General features: G+C 50.7%; 2 protein-coding genes across 2 annotated transcripts in view; both read left to right on the forward strand.

Moving 5' to 3' along the window:
• Positions 1–2,717: 2,717 nt before the first annotated feature.
• Positions 2,718–13,019, forward strand: HMOX1 (heme oxygenase 1). Its single transcript, XM_023222098.1, has 5 exons — positions 2,718–3,058; positions 5,098–5,218; positions 8,951–9,442; positions 11,533–11,632; positions 12,274–13,019. Exons 1-5 carry the CDS (start codon positions 3,036–3,038, stop codon positions 12,402–12,404), a joined length of 867 nt encoding a protein of 288 aa, XP_023077866.1. The 5' UTR covers positions 2,718–3,035; the 3' UTR covers positions 12,405–13,019.
• Positions 13,020–19,476: 6,457 nt separating this feature from the next.
• Positions 19,477–24,749, forward strand: part of MCM5 (minichromosome maintenance complex component 5) — a 25,693-nt gene continuing 20,420 nt past the window's right edge. The window contains exons 1-4 of the mRNA XM_026449671.1: positions 19,477–19,622; positions 19,839–20,013; positions 22,918–23,044; positions 23,125–23,253. Of these exons, the coding sequence (XP_026305456.1) occupies positions 19,847–20,013; positions 22,918–23,044; positions 23,125–23,253 (423 nt within the window). The 5' untranslated portion in view covers positions 19,477–19,622; positions 19,839–19,846. The remainder of the gene's footprint in view (positions 19,623–19,838; positions 20,014–22,917; positions 23,045–23,124; positions 23,254–24,749) is intronic.

The following is a 24,749-nucleotide window of genomic DNA, read 5'->3' on the forward strand; positions in this document are numbered from 1 at the left end:
GGGAGCCAGGAACCCTGGGTCACTGGAGGCTCTCTTTCCAATGGGGGGCATAGCCTGGCCAAGTCCCTCCTGCTCTAGGGAGTCTCTGCTTCCCTGTGTTAAATAAAAAGGGTTCAGATCTCACGAGTTTTACCCTCTAGGGTCACTGAATGGACTGACTCTGGATCTATACACGCAAACTCATCTCCCCTCAACTCCTGGACCGTCTGTGAGAGGGATTGGGGTGTGGTAGTCAGGACTGTGGGGACTGGCTTCAAAGGGCCGTAGTTTGAATCCTGGCTCTTCCATCATTAACTGTGTGACTTGGGAAAATGACTTATCCTCTTTGTCCCTCAGTGCTTATGTGGGCAAAACAGAGACGAAAATGATGATTGGCCATAGCTTGCAAGGCTGTTGTCAGGATGGGCTGAGATCGCGCGTCTAAAGTCTCCCTGCACATAGTAAATTCTCAATAAAGCCTGGTTAGAATGACAGTTTGGAACTGTAGCTTGGTTCCAGCCCATTCTATCAGCCCAGTAATATTACAGCCTAACAATATTATTTTTTTTTCCCAGGAAGAGACTTTGAAGCATCTATTCGTTCAGGCATGCATTCAGTATTAACTGTCTGTGACCTGCCAGGCACTATTCCAGGAACTGGAAATTTACAAAGCAAAGTAGGCAAGGTCTCCATCTTTGTGCTTTACATGCCACTGTTGGGGCTCAGAAAGTTACACCAGGACAACTGGTGATTTGACATGATGAGAGGCCTTAGGAGCTGCCTCAGGGTCAAGGTCCACTCTAAGCTTGTCTTGTTCCACCACAAGAGCAGGGACAGACTCTCTCTGGAATTTCCTTATCTGACCAAGAACAAATGCAATTGTATTAAGTCCTTTTTCTTTTGAGATAGAGTCTCGCTCTGTTGCCCAGGTTGGAGTGCAGTGGTGCTATCTCGGCTCACTGCAAGCTCCTCCTCTGGGGTTCAAGCGATTCTCCTTCCTCAGCCTCCCAAAGTGCTGGGATTACAGGGGTGAGCCACCACGCCCAGCCAATGTTAAGCCCTTTTTCTAGTAATCTCATCAAATATCCAGGAAAGATCCTGGAGAGAGAAAGAAACTGGGAGTCATCAGCAGACCCAGACAGATTTACCTGTTCTTCTGAGGGCAGTGCCCAGAGATAACCTGGGGACTTTATCTGCCTAGGACAACCTTTGTTCCGGTGCAGCTTCACGTCCACACGTCCACCTTCCCTTAAAGTCTGCCTTTCACCTCCAGAGCCATTCCTTCTTGCTAATGATTTACTGACTTTCAAAAGAATTGTCTGTATTCCCTATCTCCCTTCTCCCCTATAAAAAAGGCTAGATAGCCACTGTACTGCACTGGGTTACAGGTTACCATTCTTCCGTGATTACCCCATTACAATACATTTTTGTACGTCTTCTCCTCTTAACATGACTTTTGTCAGTTGATTTTTCAGGGAACCTTCAGAGGAAGAAGGGGAATTTTTTTCAAGACCGTTAGCTCACCTTTGGGAGAATGATCCTTTCCAATACAATCTCAGAAGTGCCTCTGGGCTGTAGTGGCCCCACCTTGAATTCCAGGAAGTTGTTTTTTTGTTTGTTTGTTTGTTTTTTGTTTTTTTTGAGAGACAGGGTCTTGTTCTGTTGCCCAGGTTAGAATACAGTAGCGTGATCACAGCTCACTCCAGCCTCTACATCCCAGGCTCAAGCAAACCTCCAGCCTCAGCCTCTCGAGTAGCTAGGACCATAGGCATGTGCCACCATGCCTAGCTAATTTATTTTATATTTTATAGAGACAGGGTCTCCCTATGTTGCCCAGGCCAGTCTCAAACTCAAAACAATCTTCCCATCTCGGCCTCCCAAAGTGCTGGGACTACAGGTGTGAGCTACCATGCCAGGCCTGAAAGCCATCTTATAAAAAAACAAAACAAAATATTAGAATGAGAATCATAGTACTGGGAAATGACTCTATGAATCATCTGGTCCATTTGTTTTGTCCTCTGGGTTCACCCAATGACCCTATTTCCCCCAAGTTCTAAGCAGTCCACCTCATGCAGAATTGATTCAATAGGCGATCAGCAAGGGCCAGCTCTGCTCTGGGCCCTGAGCAGGCACTGAGTATAAGTCAGACCTGAATGTGCCTGGAAGAGTGTCCCACGCATCCCAGTAGGGAAGCAGTTTGTATGACAGGTGTTCCAGTCCAGGCGGGCACCAGGTGCTGCCGGAGTGTGGAGGAGGCAGGTGGGGACTTAGTCTCCTCCCTGGGTTAGGACACTGGCTTCCTGCTTCATGTGTGACACCACTGCACCCCTCTGAGCCTCAGTTTCTCCATCTGTAAAATGGGAGCGATCTCCCCCCCCTCAACCCACAGGTCAGTTGTAGGGATGAACCATGAAAATACTAGAGTCTCTGTTTTTTGACAGGAACTAAAAAACCAGATCCTAAATGTACATTTAAAGGGGGTGTGAGGAGGCAAGCAGTCAGCACAGGACTCCAGAATGTGGCATTTTTGGGAGCTGGAGACAGCAGGGTCTGGGGTTGCTAAGTTCCTGATGTTACCCACCAGCCTCTTGCTCTGAGCAGCGCTGCCTCCCAGCTTTCTGGAACCTTCTGGAACGCCTGGGGTGCATCAAGTCCCAAGGGGACAGGGAGCAGAAGAGGGGGGCTCTGGAAGGAGCAAAATCACACCCAGAGGCTGTAGCTTCTCAGATTTCCTTAAGGGGTAGGGGTGTGTGTGTGTGTGTGTGTGTGTGTGTTTTCTCTAAAAGTCTATGGCCAGACTTTGTTTCCCCAGGGTCATATGACTGCTCCTCTCCACCCCACACTGGCCCGGGGCGGGCTGGGCGCGGGCCCCTGCGGGTGTTGCAACGCCCGGCCAGAAAGTGGGCCTCAGCTGTTCCGCCTGGCCCACGTGATCCGCCGAGCATAAATGTGACCGGTCGCGGCTCCGGCAGAGTCAACGCCTGCCTGCTCTCCAGCGTCCTCAGAGCAGCCGCCGCCCCCGCGGAGCCAGCACGAACGAGCCCAGCACCGGCCGGATGGAGCGTCCGCAACCCGACAGGCAAGCGCGGGGCGCGGGGCGCGGGGCGCGGGGCGCAGGACGGGCGCCTTTCCCTCCCCTCCCAGCTGGCGTCCCAGTTCCACCCGGCACACTGCCACGCAGCGACAGAGCCCGGGAGCCAGAAACTTGGGCTCTGGAGTCAGGAGGCGCGGGGTTCTGATCCTGCCTGTGCCCGTAGGGTGGTTGGAGGGAGGAACGGTGATTTACATGCCTGGCACCCTGGTATGCGGTTGGTGACCAAGACGGGAGTGTCCCTAGAGTATCCAGCCTTTGAGGTAGCCAATTTTTGTTAAATCCAACTTTCGAGGTGTGTTTGGAGTTGCTCTCTGCTGAATCTAGATCACTGGGGCTTCCCTGTGAGGGAGTCAATTTTGTTTTAATCCAACTTTTGAGGTGTGCTTGGAGCTGCTGTCTGCTGAATCTAGATGCCTGGGGCTCCGCTAGCCTGGGGGAGCATGCTTGGTTCTCTTGGTGGCATCTGTCCGTCACTAGCTATGGAGGACCTGAGCCAGACATCACACTGGCTACGGTGTTCCGCGTCTGACAGATAAGGATTGCCCGGTTCAGGGAGGCGACATGCCCTAGAGTATTCAGTCAGCAGGTGTCAGAACTGGGTCTTGAACCTTGGTCTGCCCACCTCCAGGTCTCGCTCGTTTCCTTCTTTCAAGAATTTGTTAGTATTTTTTTTTTTTTTTTTTTTTTAACTCCTGGGCTCACGCATCCTCCCACCTCAGCCTCCAGAGTTAGCTGGGACTTACAGGTGTGTGCCGCTTCGCCCAAGAATTTGACCAGCTGTGTTGTAGAACAGGGGATTATGTTCCGGGAAGCAGGGCAGGAGAAAAGGGAAAAATGACAATTCTATGGGGAGGCAGGGATATGGACCCATGACAGAAATACTCCCGGAGAGACTTTTTCTTTAACTAAAGCAGAATTTTTCAGGCCTTTTAACCCTGACGTCTTCATGATGAGCATAACATGATAGGGGGGTCATGAGATTTGCATCTGAAACTTTAACACAATAACTGAATTAAATATTGGGTTTAAAAGCCAATCAAAGCAATTACAAACTTTGAGATGCACGTTCATGGAGCTTCTGCTTTTTCCTGGGTTATGCTGTACCTCCTCCTCCTCTCCACTGTGCTGGGATTACAGGCTTGAGCCACTGCGCCCGGCCTAATTAGTGTTTTAATGACTGAAGAGTGTTTATAAGGCTGCAAGAGTCACTATGCCCAGCCTGAATTTGTTTTTTTGTTGTTGTTGATTCTGGGTTTTTTTTTTTTTTTTTTTTTTTTTGAGATGGAGTCTTCCTCTGTTGCCCAGGCTGGAGTGCAGTGGCACGATCTCGTCTCACTGCAACCTCCGCCTCCTGGGTTCAAGCGATTCTCCTGCCTCAGCCTCCCAAGTAATTGGGATTACAGGCACCCACCACCAAACCCAGCTAATTTTTTTTTTTGTATTTTTAGTAGAGATAGGGTTTCACCAATGTTGGCCAGGCTGGGCTCAAACTCCTGACCTCAGGTGATCTGCCCGCCTTGGCCTCCCAAAGTGCTAGAATTACAGGTGTGAGCCACTACGCTTGGCCCTTTTTTTTTTCTTTTTCTTTTTTTTTTTTTTTTGAGATGGAGTTTCTCTGTCACCAAGGCTGGAGTGCAGTGGTGTGATCTCAGCTCAATGCAACATTTGCCTCCGGAGTTCAAGCAGTTATAGGCATAATCGCTGGGATTACAGGCACCCGCCACCATGCCCGGCTAATTTTGTATTTTTAGTAGAGATGGGATTTCACCATGTTTGCCAGGCTGGTCTTGAACTCCTAACCTCAGGTGATCCACCCACCTCAGCTCCCAAAGTGCTGGGATTACAGGCGTGAGCCACTGCACCCAGCCACAAGGCTGCATCTTAAAGCGATTGGGGATGTGGCCTGAATAAGAATGGGAATCCTTGGAGGCCTGCTTACAGGTGGGTGGCTCCCGGAGCTCAGCAGTTGGGAAGGACCCCACCCCCAGCCAGCTTTGTGTTCACCCATCCCATTTCCTCCTCAGCATGCCCCAGGATTTGTCAGAGGCCCTGAAGGAGGCCACCAAGGAGGTGCACACCCAGGCAGAGAATGCTGAGTTCATGAGGAACTTTCAGAAGGGCCAGGTGACCCGAGAGGGCTTCAAGGTATGTGGCTTGGTGGGACTAGCCCTGGTGGAGGGTGTGGCAGGTGTGGGTGGGCCCAAGGCTCAGGCCAGTGGTTTAAGAGGGGATGCTGAGGGACCGGATGGGCATGTCCAGTGGAATCATCTTACAAATGATGACACTGAGGCTCAGAGGAGGGAAGGTGAGTTACCCAAGGTCACACAGCAAGTTCAGCCTGCTCTGTAGTGTTGTGGAGGGACTGGGGCAGCAGTGCCATTGACTGAGCACTGGTTCCATGTTGGGCATTTTGCACACTTGGTTTGCAATCTGTGTTTCAACCCTGATGAGAAGGATGAGGACTGGAAGGCTCAGAGAGGTTAAGTGACTAACAGGAAGTCACACAGCCAGTAAATGGAAAAGGCTGAAATCAACCACGACCGATGTGATTTCAGAGCTTATATTCCTGACCTAACTCTAATTTGCCTCTGAAGATGAGGAGTAATATAGGTTGGAGCCTTAACAGAACCCTTTTCTAACAGTGAGACTGAGGGTGCCTCATCTAATCTCCCTAAGCCACCTTTTCAGGGTTTTCATAAGCACCCACTATATTGCCAGGTACTGATTTTGCTGTTTCCCAGCACTGTTGTGAAATTCATGCAAATAGAAGGAAGCACTTGACGAAGAACCGGGAAGATACTGGGTGTTAAAACATCAGTGTGGGGAAAGGCTTGTTCAGGTTGAACGGAGGGTGTGGGAGTGGGGGGTGGGGAGCTATATCTATCCCACCACCTTCACCCCAGTCCCTTTTGCAATCTGTACCCTCTGCCACCCCCTACTTCCAACAGGAGACATGCTTTATATTTATTTTATTTTATTTTATTTCATTTGAGACAGTCTCACTCTGTTGCCCAGGCTGGAGTGCAATGGCAAGATCTCGGTGCCCTGAAACCTCCGCCTCCTGGGTGCAAGCAATTCTCCTCCTTCAGCCTCCAGAGTAGCTGGGACTACAGGTGCCCGCCACCACGCCTGGCTAATTTTTGTTATTTTTTTTTAGTAGAGATGGGGTTTCACCATGTTGGCCAGGCTGGTCTTATACTCCTGACCTCAGATGATCCATCCGCCCCGGCCTCCCAAAGTGCTGGGATTACAGGTGTGAACCACCGCCCGACTGAGACATACTTTAATTAGGAGAGATTTAACCTGTGGTTCCAGGCTGGGTGGGGCCCTTGGGCCTGTAATGGGTCTTCCTCATCCTCCTCCCCTCTGCCTTAAAAAGATGAGGTACACCCGGTTGCTGCAGTGTGGCTGGAGGCAGTGGGTGCAGGGAGGTGAATGCTGGAATATCCTATCCCCAGCCAGCTTAGATTTTGGATTTTGCCTCTAAGTCACAGGGTTCCAAGGAGGCACCAAGATCCGTGAGAGAATCCAGTGCTCGCTTACATTAAGCTGGTGGACGTGGCAGTTATCACAGCCTTTCTCATGGGAGCACTAAGTGCCAGGCTGCCCTCTGTGCTGGCCCAGCTCCTCTCACTTAATCCTCACACCAGCCCCATCTAGTATGTGGCAGGTGAAGGAGCGGACTAGCACAGTTGGCTAGCACAGTCACACAGACCTCAGACCATCTGCTCTAGGATAGCATAGGAAGCTGGGACCAGAGAGAGCAAGCGGGTCACCCATGGTCACACAGCTAAGGACTGGCAGAGTTGGGTGAGAACCAGGTCGGTCACACTTAAAAACCTAGGCTCTTTTGTACCAGGCTACCTGGCTTTCTGTGCCCTCATGGAATAGAGCTGCTTTGAATGTTTACAGAAATAACTTTGGAAACTCCAACCTGAATGTCTTAACTTTGCTCTCCTTCAAATTCAAATGGACGTATTAATGTGTAACAGGAGTTAGTGCCCCAATCCAAGGTACACTCAGGACCTGTTGCCCAAGCCCAGCATCCAGAGGTGGTGGGGTTCAGAACAGGCCTCTAGGAAGGAGAATTGTGCCCTGTAGTTGGTCACGCAGAGGTCAAAAGCCAGAAGCACATGGCCAATCTCCTTTAACCACTTCCATTTCAGCTATTCCCCTCTCCTGAGCCATGGTGGGTCCATAGCAACGCCTGGTCTTCAATCCAGTTTCATTTCTTACTAGCTGCGCAACCTCCATGTGTCATACTCTCTCTGAGCCTTAGTTTCCTTTTCTGTAAAATGGGAATAGCAATTCCTTTGTTGGATTTTTTTTTTTTGAGACAGGGTCTTGCTCACTCTGTTCCCCAAGCTGAAGTACAGTGATATGATCACAGCTCACTGCAACCTTGAAATCCTGGGCTCAAGTGATGCCCCTGCCTCGGCCTCTGGAGTAGCTGGGACTACAGGCATGCAGCACCACACCTGGCTAAGTTTTTTTTTTTTTTTTTTTTGAGTCAGAGTCTTGCTCTGTCGCCCAGGCTGGAGTGCAATGGCACAATCTTGACTCACTGCAACCTCTGCCTCCTGGGTTCAAGCAATTCTCCTTACTCAGCCTCCCGAGTAGCTGGGATTATAGGCGTCCACCACCATGCCCGGCTAATTTTTGTGTTTTTAGTAGAGATGGGGTTTCACCATATTGCCCGGGCTGGTCTCTTGGCTATGTTGGTCTTGAATTCCTGACCCTCTGATCCCCCAGCCTCGGCCTTCCAAAGTGTTGGGATTACAGGTGTGAGCCACCACACCCAGCTGGCTAGCTTTTAACATTTTTATGTATTTATTTATTTTTATTTTATTTATTTATTTTTTCTGAGACGGAGTCTCGCTCCGTCGCCCAGGCTGGAGTGCAGTGGCGTGATCTCAGCTCACTGCAAGCTCTGCCTCCCGGGTTCACACCATTCTCCTGCCTCAGCCTCTCAAGTAGTAGCTGGGATTACAGGCGCCAGCCATCAAGCCCAGCTGTTTTTTTGGATTTTTAGTAGAGACAGGGCTTCACCGTGTTAGCCAGGATGGTCTCGATCTCCTGATCTCGTGATCCGCCTGCCTTGGCCTCCCAAAGTGCCGGGATTACAGGCGTGAGCCACCGTGCCCAGTTTATTTTTTCATTTTTTTGAGAGGAGTCTCGCTCTGTCGCCCAGGTTGGAATGCAGTGGTGCTATCTTGGCTCACTGCAACCTTCACCTCCCAGGTTCATGCCATTCTCCTGCCTCAGCCTCCCAAGTAGCTGGGACTACAGGTGCCCACCACCATGCCAGGCTAAATTTTTTGTACTTTTAGTGGAGACGTGGTGTCACCATGTTAACCAGGATGGTCTTGATCTCCTGACCTTGTGATACGCCTGCCTTGGCCTCCCAAAGTGCTGGGATTACAGGTGTGAGCCACCGCGCCCGGCCCCAGCCAGCTAGTTTTTTAAAAGAATTTTTTGTAGAGGTGTGTTTTGGGCTATGTTGCCCAGGCTGGTCTCAGACTTCTGGCTTTAAGCAATCCTCCCACCTTAGCCTCCCAAAGTGCAGGGATTACAGGGGTTTGAGCCACCATGCCAGGCCAGTTTGTTGGATCTTTATATAAGGATTCAGTTAGGTTGCTTGTTTTGCCCAGTGGGGTAAAAGGGTTTTAGGCTGAGAAAGTGCATGATCATCTTTTTCTCTTGTAAAAATCCCTCTGGCTGCTGTGTGAAGAGGAGTGTAGTGAGGGGTGGCAGAAGAAGTCAGAGCCCAGCTGAGAAGCGATGAGCGCCTTTCCAAAGGCAGTAGTGGAGGGGACGGACAGAGTGGGGGGGGCCTTCCATGTGGCTGGCGGCCTGACCTGCTCACTCTGCTTTCAGCTGGTGATGGCCTCCCTGCACCACATCTATGTGGCCCTGGAGGAGGAGATTGAGCGCAACAAGGAGAGCCCAGTCTTCGCCCCTGTCTACTTCCCAGAAGAGCTGCACCGCAAGGCTGCCCTGGAGCAGGACCTGGCCTTCTGGTACGGGCCCCGCTGGCAGGAAGTCATCCCCTACACACCGGCAATGCAGCGCTATGTGAAGCGGCTCCACGAGGTGGGGCGCACAGAGCCCGAGCTGCTGGTGGCCCATGCCTACACCCGCTACCTGGGTGACCTGTCTGGGGGCCAGATGCTCAAGAAGATTGCTCAGAAAGCCCTGGACCTGCCCAGCTCTGGCGAGGGCCTGGCCTTCTTCACCTTCCCCAACATTGCCAGTGCCACCAAGTTCAAGCAGCTCTACCGCTCCCGCATGAACTCCCTGGAGATGACTCCCGCGGTCAGGCAGAGGGTGATAGAAGAGGCCAAGACCGCGTTCCTGCTCAACATCCAGGTGAGGCTTGGGCAGCCTGGGGCAGCCTCTGCTTCCCCCTGCTGTTCCTCCAAGGGATCCTTCTCATTGTAGGGAAGGGTGGTATGGGTCATGGTTAACACAGGGAACCAGGGTTCCAGCACTGCCACTTACTAGCTGGGTGATCTTGGGCAAATGCCTTAATCTCTCTGTACCTCAGTTTCCCTATCTGTAAAATAGGGATAATAATGGTACCTACACGTTAGACTTTTAAGGCTTGAGTGAGTTTACAGCAGTAAAGTCCCCACATCAGTGTCTGGCACAAGAGGAAGCCCTCAAATTTTCACTACTGTCACAACGGAACATGAGAATCAGTTGTAGCTCTGCGTGACAACGGTCTGTGGCAACGTTTAAGTTGTGTGTGCACTAGTGTGTAGCCAGGTTGGCAGTCCCAGGGTTACAGGTGGCCTCTGCCTTCCAGGGACTCTCAGCCTAGCCAAAGAGGTTTACCTCTTTCTACAAGTGTCTCAAATCCAGGGGGAAGGTGGGGTTTGGGCAAAGCCTGGAAGGATGAATTCTTGGGCAGAGGTGGAGGGGATCCTTCTAACCAGATGTCATAGAGCCTTCTCTCTCTGCCAGCCCCTGGAGGTGCCATGGGGCCTGGGGCTAGGGCTCATGCCCTCCTGGCTCCCTAATCCCAGCCTTGGATTGCAGAAGATTCTGGTCCTGGCCCGTTACGGAACAAGGCCTTTCCCGTCCCTCCCACCCCCTGAGAAAATCCAATCAGTTTTGGAAGAAGAAAATCTGTGTCTTTCAGAGAAGTGTAGTCAAAAGAAAAGGGAGGCCAGGTGCAGTGGCTCACGCCTGTAATCCCAGCTCTTTGGGAAGCCAAGGTGGGTGGACTGCTTGGACTCAGGAGTTTCAGACCAGCCTGAGCAACATGGCAAGACCCTGTCTCTATCAAAAAAAAAAAAAAAAAAAATTTAAAAAAATTGTTTTTAAAGAAAAGGGATTTGGGGTCAGAACTGGCTCTCAGGCTCGCGCCTATAATACCAACACTTTGGGAGGCCAAAGCAGGAAAGTGGCTTGAGCCTAGGAGTTTGAGGCCAGCCCTGGTAACACAGTGAGACCCCATCTCTACATAAAAATGAAAAAAAAAAAAAGCCAGACATAGTAGCGTGCACCTGTAGTCCCAGCTACTTGGGAGGCTGAGGTGGGAGGACTGCTTGAGCCCAGGAGGTCAAGGCTACAGTAAGCCATGATAGTGCTACTGCACTCCAGCTGGGTAACGGCAGCAAAGCAAGACTGTGTCTCAAAAATAAAAACAAACAAAAAAATGGCTCTTGGTGCCTGACCTCTGGGTCAGTCCTTGGGCAAAGCACTTAACCTGTAGGAGCTACAGTTTCCTCATCTGCAAGGCTAACAAATACCATTCAGCGCACATCACCAAGGCTGAATTTAGCAAATCTAAATTCAAGGGAAGAAAGCAGCCGCAGAAGAGTGCATGTACAAGGATACCACTTAATATTATTTCAAAACAAGCAACGCAGCCTTTTGCACGGCGACACAGGCTAAGGACATGGGTGGCCACAGTGATCCAGGATCATTGTTATCAGTTGGGAGGGCAAGAGCAGGCAGGGGAGTCAATTGGGCTTGGAACATCTTATCTCTTAAGGTGGATGAAAGGGACATGAATATTTACTTATTTATTTATTTATTTGAGACAGAGTCTCACCCTGTCACCCAGACTGGAGTGCAATGGCGCGATCTCGGCTCACTGCAACCTCCGCCTACCAGGTTCAAGCAATTTTCCTGCCTCAGCCTCCCAAGTAACTGGGATTACAGGCATGCGCCACCACACCCAGCTAATTTTTTGTTTCTTTAGTAGAGATGGGGTTTCACTATGTTGGCTAGGCTGGTCTCGAACTCCTGACCTCGTGATGTGCCCGCCTTGGCCTCCCAAAGTGCTGGGATTACAGGCGTGAGCCACTGCGCCCGGCCAATATTTTTCTTACCATCTTGTTATTTCCAAAATATTTCCTAACACAACGTAAGGTCTTAAGGTCCTACCTTCAGCTGGGACCTGGCAGCATCTCTCACTGAGATAGGCATGTGTGTCTTTTGTCTTTTAGCTCTTTGAGGAGTTGCAGGAGCTGCTGACACATGACACCAAGGACCAGAGCCCCTCACAGGCACCAGGGCTTCGCCAGCGGGCCAGCAACAAAGGGCAAGGTGAGAGCATCCAGGGAGGGGCATTTCCTCTGGGCTACAGATGGAGAGGGACCTGACTGTCTGACTCTAGTATCTCTACTCTTTTTTTTTATTATTATTATTTTTTGAGACGGAGTCTTGCTCTGTCGCCCAGGCTGGAGTGCAGTGGCGTGATCTCAGCTCACTGCAAGCTCCGCCTCCTGGGTTCACACCATTCTCCTGCCTCAGCCTCCCGAGTAGCAGGGACTACAGGTGCCCGCCACCACGCCCGGCTAATTTGTTTGGTATTTTTAGTAGAGATGGGGTTTCACAGTGTTGCCAGGATGGTCTCGATCTCCTGACCTTGGGATCCACAAACCTCGGCCTCCCAAAGTGCTGGGATTACAGGCTTGAGCCACCGCGCCCGGCCACCAAGATTGTTTTCACAATGTGGCCTGGCTGCACGGGGAATAACAGACAGCTTGGAAAAGTAGTGAGCTGCCTGTCTTTGAAGGTATCCAAGCAGTGGCTAGAGGGACACCTGTTTGTGGTCTTGCAGAATCCTGGCGTTGAGCAGGGACTGTACCACAGACCCTGAGGCCACTCTGCTTTGCTTTTCTATGACATCAGACACCCTGCTGCATGCCCACCTGTTATTGACCTTGCCCCATTTTCTCTTTCAGACTCTGCCCCCGTGGAGACTCCCAGAGGGAAGCCCCCACTCAACACCCGCTCCCAGGCTCCGCTTCTCCGATGGGTCCTTACGCTCAGCTTTCTGGTGGCGACAGTTGCCGTAGGGCTTTATGCCATGTGAATGCAGGCGCGCTGGCTCCCAGGGCCACGAACTTTGTCCAGTGGAAGGCCTTCTTTCTAGAGAGGGAAATCTCTTAGCTGGCTTCCTTATCGTGGGCACGGGAGGCTTTCAGGGCCTCCATCCCTCTCACTGTTCCCTCTCTCTGGAAAGGAGGAAGGAGCCTATGGCATCTTCCCCAACGAAAAGCACATCCAGCCAACGGCCTAAACTTCAGAGTGGGCCAAAGGATCCAGCCCTGCCCTTCAGCATCCTCAGTTCCTGCAGCAGAGCCTAGAAGACACCCCAGCCAGATGTGGCAGCTATCTGAAACCTCCAAAAGTCCTGAGTTTGAAGTATCCTTGTTGACACAGCCATGACCACTTTCCCCGTGGGCCATGGCAATTTTTACATAAAACTGAAAAGATGTTGTGTCTTGTCTTTTTGTCTTATGTTTGTTGGAGCCACTCTGTTCCTGGCTCAGCCTCAAATGCAGTATTTTTGTTGTGTTCTATTGTTTTTATAGCAGGGTTGGGGTGGTTTTTGAGCCATGCGTGGGTGGGGAGGGAGGTGTTTAACGGCACTGTGGCCTTGGTCTAACTTTTATGTGAAATAATAAACAACATTGTCTGATAGTAACTTGAAGTATTGTTCATGGGTTTTGTTATTCTTGGGGAGCTGACCTTTTCCTCCCTGGCTTCTTGCGTGCTCGGTAGGAGAGGTAGTGATGGGGGGTTGGCAGGAGCTGGTCTGTTTGAGAACACAGAAGGTGAGCTTTTCTTTTTAACTTTTTTCTTTTTTGAGACAGAGTCTCGCTCTGTCGCCCAGGCTGGAGTACAATGGCGCAATCTTGGTCCACTGCAACCTCTGCCTCCCGGGTTCAATCAATTCTCCTGCCTCAGCCTCCTGAGTAGCTGGGATTACAGATGTTCCTCACCATGCCCAGCTAATTTTTGTATTTTTAGTAGAGATGGGGTTTCACCATGTTGACCAGGCTAGTCTCGAACTCCCGACCTCAGGTAGTCCACCTGCCTCAGCCTCCCAAGGTGCTGGAATTACAGGCGTGAGCCACTGTGCCTGTACCAGGAGGTGAGCTTTAAGCAGCTGGTGGGCGAATATTTGTGTTGAACTCTGCTTGATGCACCTTTATAGAGGATGGGATTGCCCTGTTTGGCTGAAATGAGCAGATTCTGGGGCAAAATTTGTATTTTCTGTCCAGTGACTATTAGGGACTGGAGTGAAATTCTTAGGTTCAAATTCCTGCTACACCACTTTGAGGTTAGTCACTTAACCTCTCTGGGACTCCATCTGATCACTGGTGACACGAATATAGTGATACCTAACTCACCTATCTTGTCCTGAGAAGCAAATGAGATGCATGTGAAATGCCAATGCCATACACAGTTAGCTACTATTATGCAAAGAAGGAGACCAGTGTTTTGTGATTCTTGTACTGCGGAGTCACCTCATCTATGGCGTGCCTATGTTCAGGGGGTGTTACCACTGTCTGACTGTCAGGATGGATTTCACTGAGGTCTGTCCAGCTCTAAAACCTAAGTCCTTCCTATGGCCCTAAATCAAGAAAATACTGAATATGTGGCCTCCCAATCTGGGAAAGCGAAAAACCTTTTGCTGAAGGCATCCTGGGCAGAGCATGGGACAATTTTTTTTTTTTTGAGACAGGGTCTGGCTTTGTCATCCACATTGGAGTGCAGTGGTGCGATCTCGGCTCACTGCAACCTCCGCCTCTTGGGCTTATGCCATCCTCTGGTCTCAGTCTCCTGAGTAGCTGGGACTACAAGTGCATACCACCATGCCCAGCTAATTTTTGTATCTTTTTGTAGAGATGGGGTTTCACTATGTTGCCCAGGCCGGTCTCAAACTCCTGAACTAAAGTGATCCTCCCACTTTGGCTTCACAAAATGCTGGGATTACAGGTGTGAGTCACTGTGCCTGGCCAAGGTGTTTTTTTTTTTTTTTTTTTTGAGACGGAGTTTCATTCTGGTTTTTTTTTTGAGACAGAGTCTCACTCTGTTGCCCAGGCTGGCAGTGGCGTGATCTCAGTTCACTGCAACCTCTACCGCCCAGGTTCAAGCAATTCTCCTGCCTCAGCCTCCCAAGTAGCTGGGATTATAGGCGCCTGCCACCGCGCCTGGCTAATTTTTTTAGTTTTAGTAGAGACAAGCTTTCACCATGTTGGCCATGCTGGTCTTGAACTCCGGACCACGTGATCCACCCGCCTCAGCCTCCCAAAGTGCTGGGATTACAGGTGTGAGCCACTGTGCCCAGCCAAGGTGTTTCTTTATAGGACCAGTACCTGAGGACTGGGAGTCAGCAGACCTTTGTCCCTAGTCCGACTATTCCACTTCAAGGCTCGTTTTGTTCACTGGTAAAATGAGAACGATACACATACCTTTCACAGCTGGTGGGAGGATCCTGTGGTGTCCAAACACCAGTCTGCATGGTGGCATCAAAATTACTTGGAGATACTTAACCATGGAATCCAGGGCTCCACACTGAGACATCCTAACTCTGGAGACCTGGGATGGGGCTCTAGAATTGTTTTTTTTTTCCTTTGAGACAGAGTCTCGCTCTGTTGCCCAGGCTGGAGTGCAGTGGTGTGATCTCGGCTCACTGCAAGCTCCGCCTCCTGGGTTCACGTCATTCTCCTGCCTCAGCCGCCCCGAATAGCTGGGACTACAGGCGCCTGCTACCACATCCGGCTAATTTTTTGTATGTATGTATGTATGTATGTATGTATTTATTAAAAAAAATTTTTTTTTGAGATGAAGTCTTGCTCTGTCGCCCAGGCTGGAGTGCAGTGGTGTGATCTTGGCTTACTGCAACCTCCACCTCCTGGGTTCAAGCAATTCTCCTGCCTCAGCCTCCTGAGTAGCTGGGATTACAGGCGCCCGCCACCAGGCCCAGCTAATTTTTGTATTTTTAGTAGAGAGGGGGTTTCACCATGTTGTTCAGGCTGGTCTCAAACCCCTGACCTCGTGAACCACCCACAGTCTGCCTCCCAAAGTGCTGGGATTACAGGCATGAGCCACTGCTCCCGGCCCAATTTTTTGTATTTTTAGTGGAGACGGGATTTCACCGTGTTAGCTAGGATGGTTTCGATCTTCTGACCTTGTGATCTGCCCGCTTTGGCCTCCCAAAGTGCTGGGATTACAGGCATGAGCCACTGTGCCCGGCCTAGAATCGGTATTTATGAAAAGTACCTTAGGAGATTCCAATGCACACGCAGGTCCAGGAGCACATATGGTCACGTATGCAAAGCATAGGCATTCAAATAGCAGCTGGAGCCGGACGCAGTGGCCCACAACTGTAATCCCAACACTTTTGGGAGGCTGAGACTGGTGGATTCCTTGAGGCCAGTTCAAGACCAGCCTGGCTAACATGGTGAAAACCTGTCTCTACTAAAACCACAAAATTAGCTGGGAGTGGTGGCGCATGCCTGTAATCCCAGCTACTGGGGAGGCTGAGGCAGGAGAATCACTTGAATCCGGGAGGCTGAAGTTGCAGTGAGCCAAGATCGCAACACCGCACTCCAGCCTTGGCAACAGAGCAAGACTCGTCTCAAAAAAACAAAACAAAAACCAAATAGCAGCTGGGACTCTCCTGCCCTGGGCCCAGTTTCCTCATCTGTGAAAGGGGCATAGATATTCATTGTACTGACAAAGAAAGGAAGGGAGAGGGGAGGGGAGAGAGAGAAACTATCTTGAATTCTACCAATAGGAGAATGGCTGAATATTTTTTTCCTATCAATTGTCGAACAAAGCCAGACACTAGTTAAAGTGGTAAGCACAGATTTTAATCAGTAATGATCTTTTCCTTATTGCAATAGGGAAAAGAGTCCAGTATGAACTGAACTCGGCTTTAATTTGCACAGAGGTATTTTAAAGGGAGGTTGACCAGCCTGGGCAATATGGTAAAACCCCACCTCTACAAATGAATAAATAAATTCGCCAGGTGTGGTGGTGAGGTTGAGGTGGGAGGATCACATGAGCCTGGGAGGTCAAGGCTGCAGTGAGCTGTGATCGCACCACTGCACTCCAGCATTGGCAACAGAGACCCTGTCTCAAAAAAAAAAAAAAAAAAAAAAGGAAGATTGAGGGAGGAAGGGGTGGACAAGTGATTAGCAGAGTCAGTGAAGTGAAAAATTACAAAAGGTTAAGTCAGTGTAAATGCATTGAGGCTAGCTGTGTCTGCCAGTTGGCAATGATTAAAGTTAGAATTTTTGCCTCCCACAGAGACTGGGAGACAGAGGTCGTATTCTCAGTTGTTGCCTGGAATAAACGGGAAACATTTATCAGAAGCCTTGAGTTTTCTCAGGCAGGCACCTTAGCGGGGGCTGGCTAGAGTCATTTCAGAGGTGTTAGCAGCTGTTAGAAACTGTTAGTATTTAAGTCTTTTTTTCTTTTCTTTTTTTTTTTGAGACTAAGTCTCAACTCTTGTCACCCAGACTGGAGTGCAGTGGCATAATCTCGGCTCACTGCAACCTTCGCCTCCCCAGATTTAAGCAATTCTCCTCCCTCGGCCTCCCAAGTAGCTGGGATTACAGGCGCCTGCCACCACGCCTGGCTGTTTCGTATTTTTAGTAGAGACGGGGTTTCACCATGTTGGCCAGGCTGGTCTCGAACTCCCACCTCAGCCTCCCAAAATGCTAGGATTACAGGCATGAGCCACCATGCCTGGCCTGTCTTTTTTTCTTTTTAGAGATGAGTCTTGCTCTGTCGCTCCGGCTGAAGTGCAGTGGTGCAATAGAAACTCACTGCAGTCTCAAACTCCTGGGCTCAAGCCATCTTCTCACCTTGACCTCTTGAGTAGCTAGGACAATAGGTGTGCTCCACCATGCCCAGTTAATTAAAAAAAAATTTCAGGCTGAGCACGGTGGCTCATGCCTGTAATTCCAGCACCTTGGGAGGCCGAGGCGGGTGGATCACCTGAGGTCAGGAGTTTGAGGCTGGCCAACATGGTGAAACCCCGTCTCTACTAAAAATACAAAAAAAAAAAATTAGCCAGGCGTGGTGGCACACACGTGTAAGCCCAGCTACTTGGGAAGCTGAGGCAGAAGAATTGCTTGAACCAGAGAGGCAGAGGTTGCTGTGAGCCGAGATCGTGCCATTGCACTCCAGTCTGGGCAACAGACTGAGACTGTCTCAAACAAAACAAAACAAAACAAACAACAACAAAAAAAGGCCCGGTGTGGCGGCTCACACCTGTAATCCCAGCACTTTAGTATGCCAAGGTGGGCGGATCATGAGGTCAGGAGTTCAAGATCAGCCTGACCAACATGGCAGAACCCCATATCTAATAAAAATACAAAAATTAGCCGGGCGTGGTGGCTCAAGCCTGTAATCCCAGCACTTTGGGAGGCCGAGACATGCGGATCATGAGGTCAGGAGATCGAGACCATCCTGGCTAATACGGTGAAACCCCGTCTCTACTAAAAAAAAAAAAATACAAAAAACTAGCCGGGCGAGGTGGGGGGCGCCTGTAGTCCTAGCTACTCAGGAGGCTGAGGCAGGAGAATGGCGTAAACCCAGGAGGCGGAGCTTGCAGTGAGCTGAGATCCAGCCACTGCACTCCAGCCTGGGTGACAGAGCCAGACTCCGTCTCAAAAAAAAATAAAGAAAAGAAAAAATCAACACATTTCTAGAGAGGCAGGATCTTGCTATGTTGCCCAGGCTGGTCTCAACTCCTGGACTCAAGGGATCCTCTCATCTTGGCCTCCTGAAGTGTTAGGATTACAGGCACGAGCCACAGTGCCTGTAGATCAAGGTTCAGGCTTCCGAGTGAAGGGAGCCCAGAGGAACCTGGCTAGTTTGGTTAAGGAGAGTCTTTGTCACTATACTACAAAAAATTAAGCATCTGTTAAACAGAATGAGGTCGGGCCGGGCGCGGTGGCTCCCGCCTGTAACTCCAGCACTTTGAGAGCTCAGGGGGAGTGGATCACTTGAGGTCAGGAGTTCGAGACCAGTGTGGACAACATGGTAAAACCCTGTCTATACTAAAAATACAAAAATCAGCTGGCCGTGGTGCTGGCGTCCGCCTGTAGTCCCAGCTACTTGGGAGGCTGAGGCAGGAGAATCGCTTGAACCAGGGAGGTAGATGATGCAGTGAGCTGAGATTGCGCCACTGCACTCCATCCTGGGCGACAGAGCAAGACTCCGTCTCAATACATAAATAAACAAATAAAAGCAGTGTGTCAGGCTGCGAGAATCCGGGTCAGGGACGCAGGTGAGTCGCGCGGTAATCGCCCTGTCCCACTACCAGCTAGAGGACAGGGGTTCCTCTGAGCCTCAGGCCCAGAGAACCGGCCTCAAGACGGGCAAGCGAATACTCCTCAGGGCACAGTCTCCCATCGCAAAATGGGCCCCTGTGATTTGTTTTATGCGACCACCAGAGCCGGCACCAGAGAAAAAGGCAAGTAAGCAAGATACCCTGGACCCAATTATTTCTGAGCTTCTAGTTTATTCTCCCTATGGCTATGAAAGGGGTCATTTTTTTTTCACAAGATTTTAAAAGAAGGCTTAAGAAAAGCACGCAAGCCCGGCCCGGTAGTTCAGGCCAGGAATCCCAGTGCTTTGGGACGCCAAGGCGGGCAGATCACTTGAGAGCAGGTGTTCGAGACCTGGGCAAGATGGTGAGTCTCCGTCTTTATGAAATATTTTAAGAAAATCACGTGCGCCTGTGGTCCCAGCTACACAGGAGGCTGAGGCGAAAGAATCGCTTGAGCCCAAAGGTTCGGGCTACAGTGAGCCGCGATCGCGCCATCCTCGGCGATACTCCATCCTCGGCGACAGAGCGACACCATGCCTTAGGAAAAAAACTCAAGAAAATAAAAAAGAAAGCACGTAAAGTTACCCTCCGTGCGCCGGCCCCTCCGCCATCTTTGCGTCCGCCGGCCCCTCCGCCATCTTTGCGTCCGCCCAGTCCAGCGCCGCCGCTTCCTCCCCAGCCAGAAGTTTCGCGCCAAATTGTTCCGCACACAAAATGGAGTCCGGAAGGAGGCGAGGTCATGCACCTTGCAGCCAATCATCTTCGGCAGCCAGTCCCGGAGGCGGGGCTGGAGGGCTCAGAACCCTCCAATCGCTGGCCGCGGGTCTCCGGCCAACCAATGGGAGCGCAGCGGCTGTGGCTGCCGAACGCCGCCTCTTGTTTTTCGCGCGAAACTCGGCGGCTGAGCGTGGAGGTTCTTCTCTGCCCTGGTTTGTGAAGTACAGAAAACCAGAGGTGAGGCCAGTGGGACTGGGACTGGGGGCCAGCAGGCATCAGGGTTTCGGGGCCTAGTTGGAGTGGGACAGGGGTTTCTCGGGAACTGTGGTTGGAGTCCGGGAGCGCAGCCTGGGTCCCCCCGGCTCCGGACTCCGGGCAGGGACCCAGGCGTTGGAGGGGAGGAGGTGCCAGGCGTTGTCCCCAGCTTGTTCTGGCCGTTTGTTCCCACGCCAGGCGCAGTGATGTCGGGATTCGACGATCCTGGTATTTTCTACAGCGACAGTTTCGGGGGCGACGCCGCGGCCGACGAGGGGCAGGCCCGCAAATCGCAGCTGCAGAGGCGCTTCAAGGAGTTCCTGCGGCAGTACCGAGTGGGCACCGACCGCACGGGCTTCACCTTCAAATACAGGTGCGGCTCCTGCGGGGCCGGGGCTCGCAGTTGCAGTGTGGCCACACACACACCTCCACCAGCCTGCTAGAGTCCTGGACAGTCCGAGCACAGATGGATGGGCCCAGACGGGGGGAAGAGCCGGTCCTGGGTCACAGGGCTCATCCCGGCAGCCTCACCCCGTGGTATAAGGCTTTGTGTATTTTGCTTTATTATTTGTTTATTTATTTACATTTATTTATTTATTTAGAGACAGAGCCTCGTTTTTTCGCCAGGCTGGAGTGCAGTGGCGCGATCCCGGCTCACTGCTCCCGGTTCACTGCAACCTCTGCTTCCCGGGTTCAAACAGTTCTCATGTCTCAGCCTCCGGAGTAGCTGGGACTACAGGGCCCCGCCACCACCACGCCCGGATAATTTTTTGTAATTTTAGTAGAGACGGAGTTTAGCCATGTTGGCCATTCTGGTCTCGAACTCCTGACCTCAAGTGAGCCACCCGCCTTTGTCTCCCAAAGTGCTGGGATTAGAGGCGTGAGCCAGCGTACCGGGCCTGCTTTGTGTATTTTATCTATACCTGGAGTTAACTTCTGGGTGAGTCACCTGTTGAGTGGGCCACCAGCAACCAGCTAGTGCCACTTGGACCATTTGGTTCTTTATCCAGATCTTGTTCCTGTTCATCTGCTTCCTATCATCCTTCCGTGTCACGTCTGAGACTTGACAAACTCAAGTTCCCTGTAGGTGTAAAAGGTAAAGATGGCAGTTAGGATTCGCTTCACTTCACTCATTCATTTATTTATACCAGTCTTGCACCTTCATTGTTCGAGACCCAACTTCCTGCCAGATACTGTTGTGGGTGCTGGGCTGCAGCACTGAAACTGGACCTGGCTCCTGCTTCTAGTTGGTTGTACGACCTGTGACATCATGAGAATCCTCACAGGCCCAGCCTCTATCCCTGAGATGTTAAAATGCAGAGAACATGCTGTTGCAGGCTCAGCATTGGGCCGTTATTAGCTGAGTGACTTCCAGGTGTCAGTGTCTCTGGGCCTTACCAGGCTAGAAATGGGCAAAGCCATTCCTGCCTTCACTTATTCATGCAGCAGCTGATACCGCCCACCTGTGTGCCAGGCACTGCAATACAAAGATGAAAAGACGTGCTTTTTGTCCTAGAGAAGCTCGTAAGTCAGGGGAGCGAGTCGTGAAGACCATCAGATGAATTCCACGGTGGTCATTTCCTCCACAGAGGAAGGTGAAAGGACTTAGGGAAGTTTTCGGGGGGGGGCTGAAGTTTGAGGTGACCTGTGAGCTAAGGGCAGAGTTGGAGGTGTAGAAAGCATTCTGTCTAGGTAGGAGCAATTGCTTGTATAGAGGTCTGGGGTGTCCTCACAGCAAGCGGCTTTCAGTGCCAGCCTGGCTATTTTACTGGCTCCTGGACATAAGGGAGACGGGGCTCAGGCCTGTGATACTGCGAGGCTGGGGAGCAGCCTGTGCGTTGGTCAGTGGTCCCCAAATGTGTTCTTGCAACAGTAGTCTTATGGGATGCTCTGCTAAGCATCTGAGTCGGACACAGTGGCTGTTGCTTGTAATCACAACACTTTGGGAGGCCGAGGCCAGTGGATCATTTGAGCCCAGGAGTTCAAGACCTGGCTAGGTAACATAGTGAAACCCAATCTCTGTTTAAAGAAAAACAAAAAACAGAGTCTGACTAGACGTTGATGAGGCAGATGTGTCTTCTGCTGAGTTGGTGCCTCCAGTTTTTTTTATTGTTTTGGGTTTTTTTTTTTTTGAGATAGAGTCCTGCTCTGTCACCCAGACTTGAGTGCAGTGACATGATCTCGGCTCACTGCAACCTTTGCCTCCTGGGTTCAAGTGATTCTCCTGCCTAAGTCCCTTGAGTAGCTGGGATTTCAGGCTCCCACCACCACACCCAGCTAGTTTTTTAAAAGTATTTTTACGGTGGCTCAAGCCCGTAATCCCAGCACTTTGGGAGGCTGATACGGGCGGATCACGAGGTCAGGAGATCGAGACCATCCTGGCTAACACGGTGAAACCCCGTCTCTACTAAAAAAAATACAAAAAAACTAGCCAGGCGAGGTGGCGGGCGCCTGTAGTCCCAGCTACTTGGGAGGCTGAGGCAGGAGAATGGCGTAAACCCGGAGGCGGAGCTTGCAGTGAGCCGAGATCACACCACTGCACTCCAGCCTGGGCGACAAAGCGAGACTCCGTCTCAAAAAAAAAAAGTATTTTTAGTGGAGATGGGGTTTCTCCATGTTGGCGAGGCTGGCACCTTTTTGATTTTTTTTTTTTTGAGTCAGAGTCTCAGTCTGTCACCCAGGCTGGAGTGCCCTGGCAAGATCTCTGGTCACTGCAGCCTCCACCTCGGGTTCAGGCGATTCTCATGCGTCAGTAACTGGGACTACAGGCTTACGCTACCATTCCTGGCTAGTTTTGTAATTTTAGTAGAGACTGGGTTTTGCCATGTTGCCCAGGCTTGTGTTGAATTCCTGGCCTCAAGTAATCCACCCTCCTCAGCCTCCCAAAGTGTTGGGATTACAGGCGTGAGCCACTGCCCCGGGCCCCACGTTTGAGGTGTGTGCATTGTCAGTCTCCAAGAGTAAGTTAAAAGCTCCGCGGAGTCCTTCAGTGACAGAACTGGTTTGTTTTGTGCACGCTGGCCTGAGGGTTGAAACATCCTTTGACTATCTTTTGGACCCCTTCCACGGAGCTTTAGGGCATGCCTGTGCCAGCAGTCAGTAGCCTCTGCGGGGTTAAATAATGGATCTGGAATTAGATGTGTGTTTGGGAAGAGGAATGGTGAGGTCATGCTGGCTGTGGTGTGGGCAGATTCAGGGGTGCAGGCACACCTCAACCAGTGTTGGTTTCCTCTTCTTTGCACCCTTCCTGCCCCACCCTGCTACGTGCCCACTCCAGGGATGAACTCAAGCGGCATTACAACCTGGGGGAGTACTGGATTGAGGTGGAGATGGAGGATCTGGCCAGCTTTGATGAGGACCTGGCCGACTACTTGTACAAGCAGCCAGCCGAGCACCTGCAGCTGGTGAGTGGGACCCCATCCCTGAGCTCCCCAGGGCTGCTCTGCCCCAGTTACTAACAACCTGTGCTCTTCCCTTTCTCCAGCTTGAGGAAGCTGCCAAGGAGGTAGCTGATGAGGTCACCCGGCCCCGGCCTTCAGGGGAGGAGATGCTCCAGGACATCCAGGTCATGCTCAAGTCGGACGCCAGCCCTTCTAGCATTCGTAGCCTGAAGGTGGGTCGGGGGGCAGTGGCTGCTGCGTGGTGCAGAGGGCTTTGGATGCAGGCAGACCAGAGTGCTAGCTGTGTGACCTTGAGCGAGGCACTTGACCTTTCTGAACCTGTCTCCTCCTGGAGACAAAAGGAACTTTCCTTGTTTTTTTTTTTTGTGTGTGTTTCATTATGAAAAATTACACACCCAAAAGCAGAGTAGTATAATGAACCCCATATAGCTTCACCTGGATTTAATAATTAATATTTTGCGTTGTTTCCTATTTTCTCCTTTTTATTTTTTGCTAAAGAATTTTAAAGTCACGCACGGTGGCTCATGCCTCTAATCTTAGCACTTTGGGAGGCCGAGGAAGATTGCTTGATACCAGGAGTTTGAGACCCTGGCTCTCCAAAAAAAAACAAAAAGCAACAAAGCTAGGTATGGAGGCATATGCCTATAGTCCAAGCCCCTTGGGAGGCTGAAGTGGGAGGATCAAGGGGCCCAGGAGTTTGAGGTTACAGTGAGCTCTGATTGTGCCTCTCGGCACTTAAGCCTGCGTGATAGAGCAAGACCCTGTCTTTAAAAATAAAAAATAAATTACAGACATGATGCTTTATCCTGAAAAAAAAAAAAAGAAGTTTTCTTACATACTCTCAATACCATCATCAGCACCTCAGCTGAAACATCAAAGATCACTTAGTATCATTGAATATGCGGTCTAGGTTCAGATTGATCTAATTACCTCGCATGCCTCTTACAGCTCGTGTGTCTCAGCCAGGACCAGGCATTGTATTGGATTGTTGTTTAAGTCTCTTTTAATCCAGAACAGCTTCCTTTACTCTGGGTGTAAGTTCTTTCACAGATACATTATTGATTTGCTGAAGAAGCAGGGGCCATTATCCTGTAGAATGTGCTGCCTTTTGGATTTATCTGAAAGCCTCCTTGGGGTGGTTAAAACATGCCCCTTCCCCCTCTGTGATTTTTGGAACCTGGAAGTTAGATGCAAAGGCCTGACTGGGTTTCGATTTCACATACCGGGCAAGAATGCTTGTGGGTGATACTGGATCCCTCACTGCATCCCACCATCCACTATGCTGAGACTGACCAGGTGTTAGGTTGAGGTGGTGATGGCCACTTCACTGTAATGATGCAGGCATGGAGCCTTGAATTACGCCTCCCCAGCCTCGCTTCTGCTTCCCACAGCCTCTTCCTGGTTTCTCTGAGAGCCCCAGCCAAACTTCTGCTCGTGTCGGGTTCTCTTGTTCAGCCCGAGGAGGGCGTTGAGAAATGGAGACAAGGTGGAGAGAGACTGTCCCAGTCCTGTACACTAGTGGCTCAGGGGCTTTGTGACCATAGGAAGGAGCAGATTGGCTGAGAATTTATGTTTTACTTTTTATTATGGATAATTCAAACATTAGAATATAAAGAGAATAGTATAACGAATCCTCTTGTACTCATCACCCAGCTTAATAATTAGCAACTAGAGGCCAAAAATTTTTTTTTTTTTTTTTTTTTTTTTT

Source organism: Piliocolobus tephrosceles, chromosome 19 (assembly GCF_002776525.5).
Source record: "Piliocolobus tephrosceles isolate RC106 chromosome 19, ASM277652v3, whole genome shotgun sequence".
Taxonomy (NCBI): domain Eukaryota; kingdom Metazoa; phylum Chordata; class Mammalia; order Primates; family Cercopithecidae; genus Piliocolobus; species Piliocolobus tephrosceles.

Coding starts and splice junctions, on each gene's coding strand:
- HMOX1 (XM_023222098.1), top strand. CDS start 3,036: ATGGAGCGTCCGCAACCCGACAG. Junction 3,059..5,097: donor GAGCGTCCGCAACCCGACAG/GCAAGCGCGGGG, acceptor TTTCCTCCTCAG/CATGCCCCAGGATTTGTCAG. Junction 11,633..12,273: donor GGCCAGCAACAAAGGGCAAG/GTGAGAGCATCC, acceptor TTTCTCTTTCAG/ACTCTGCCCCCGTGGAGACT.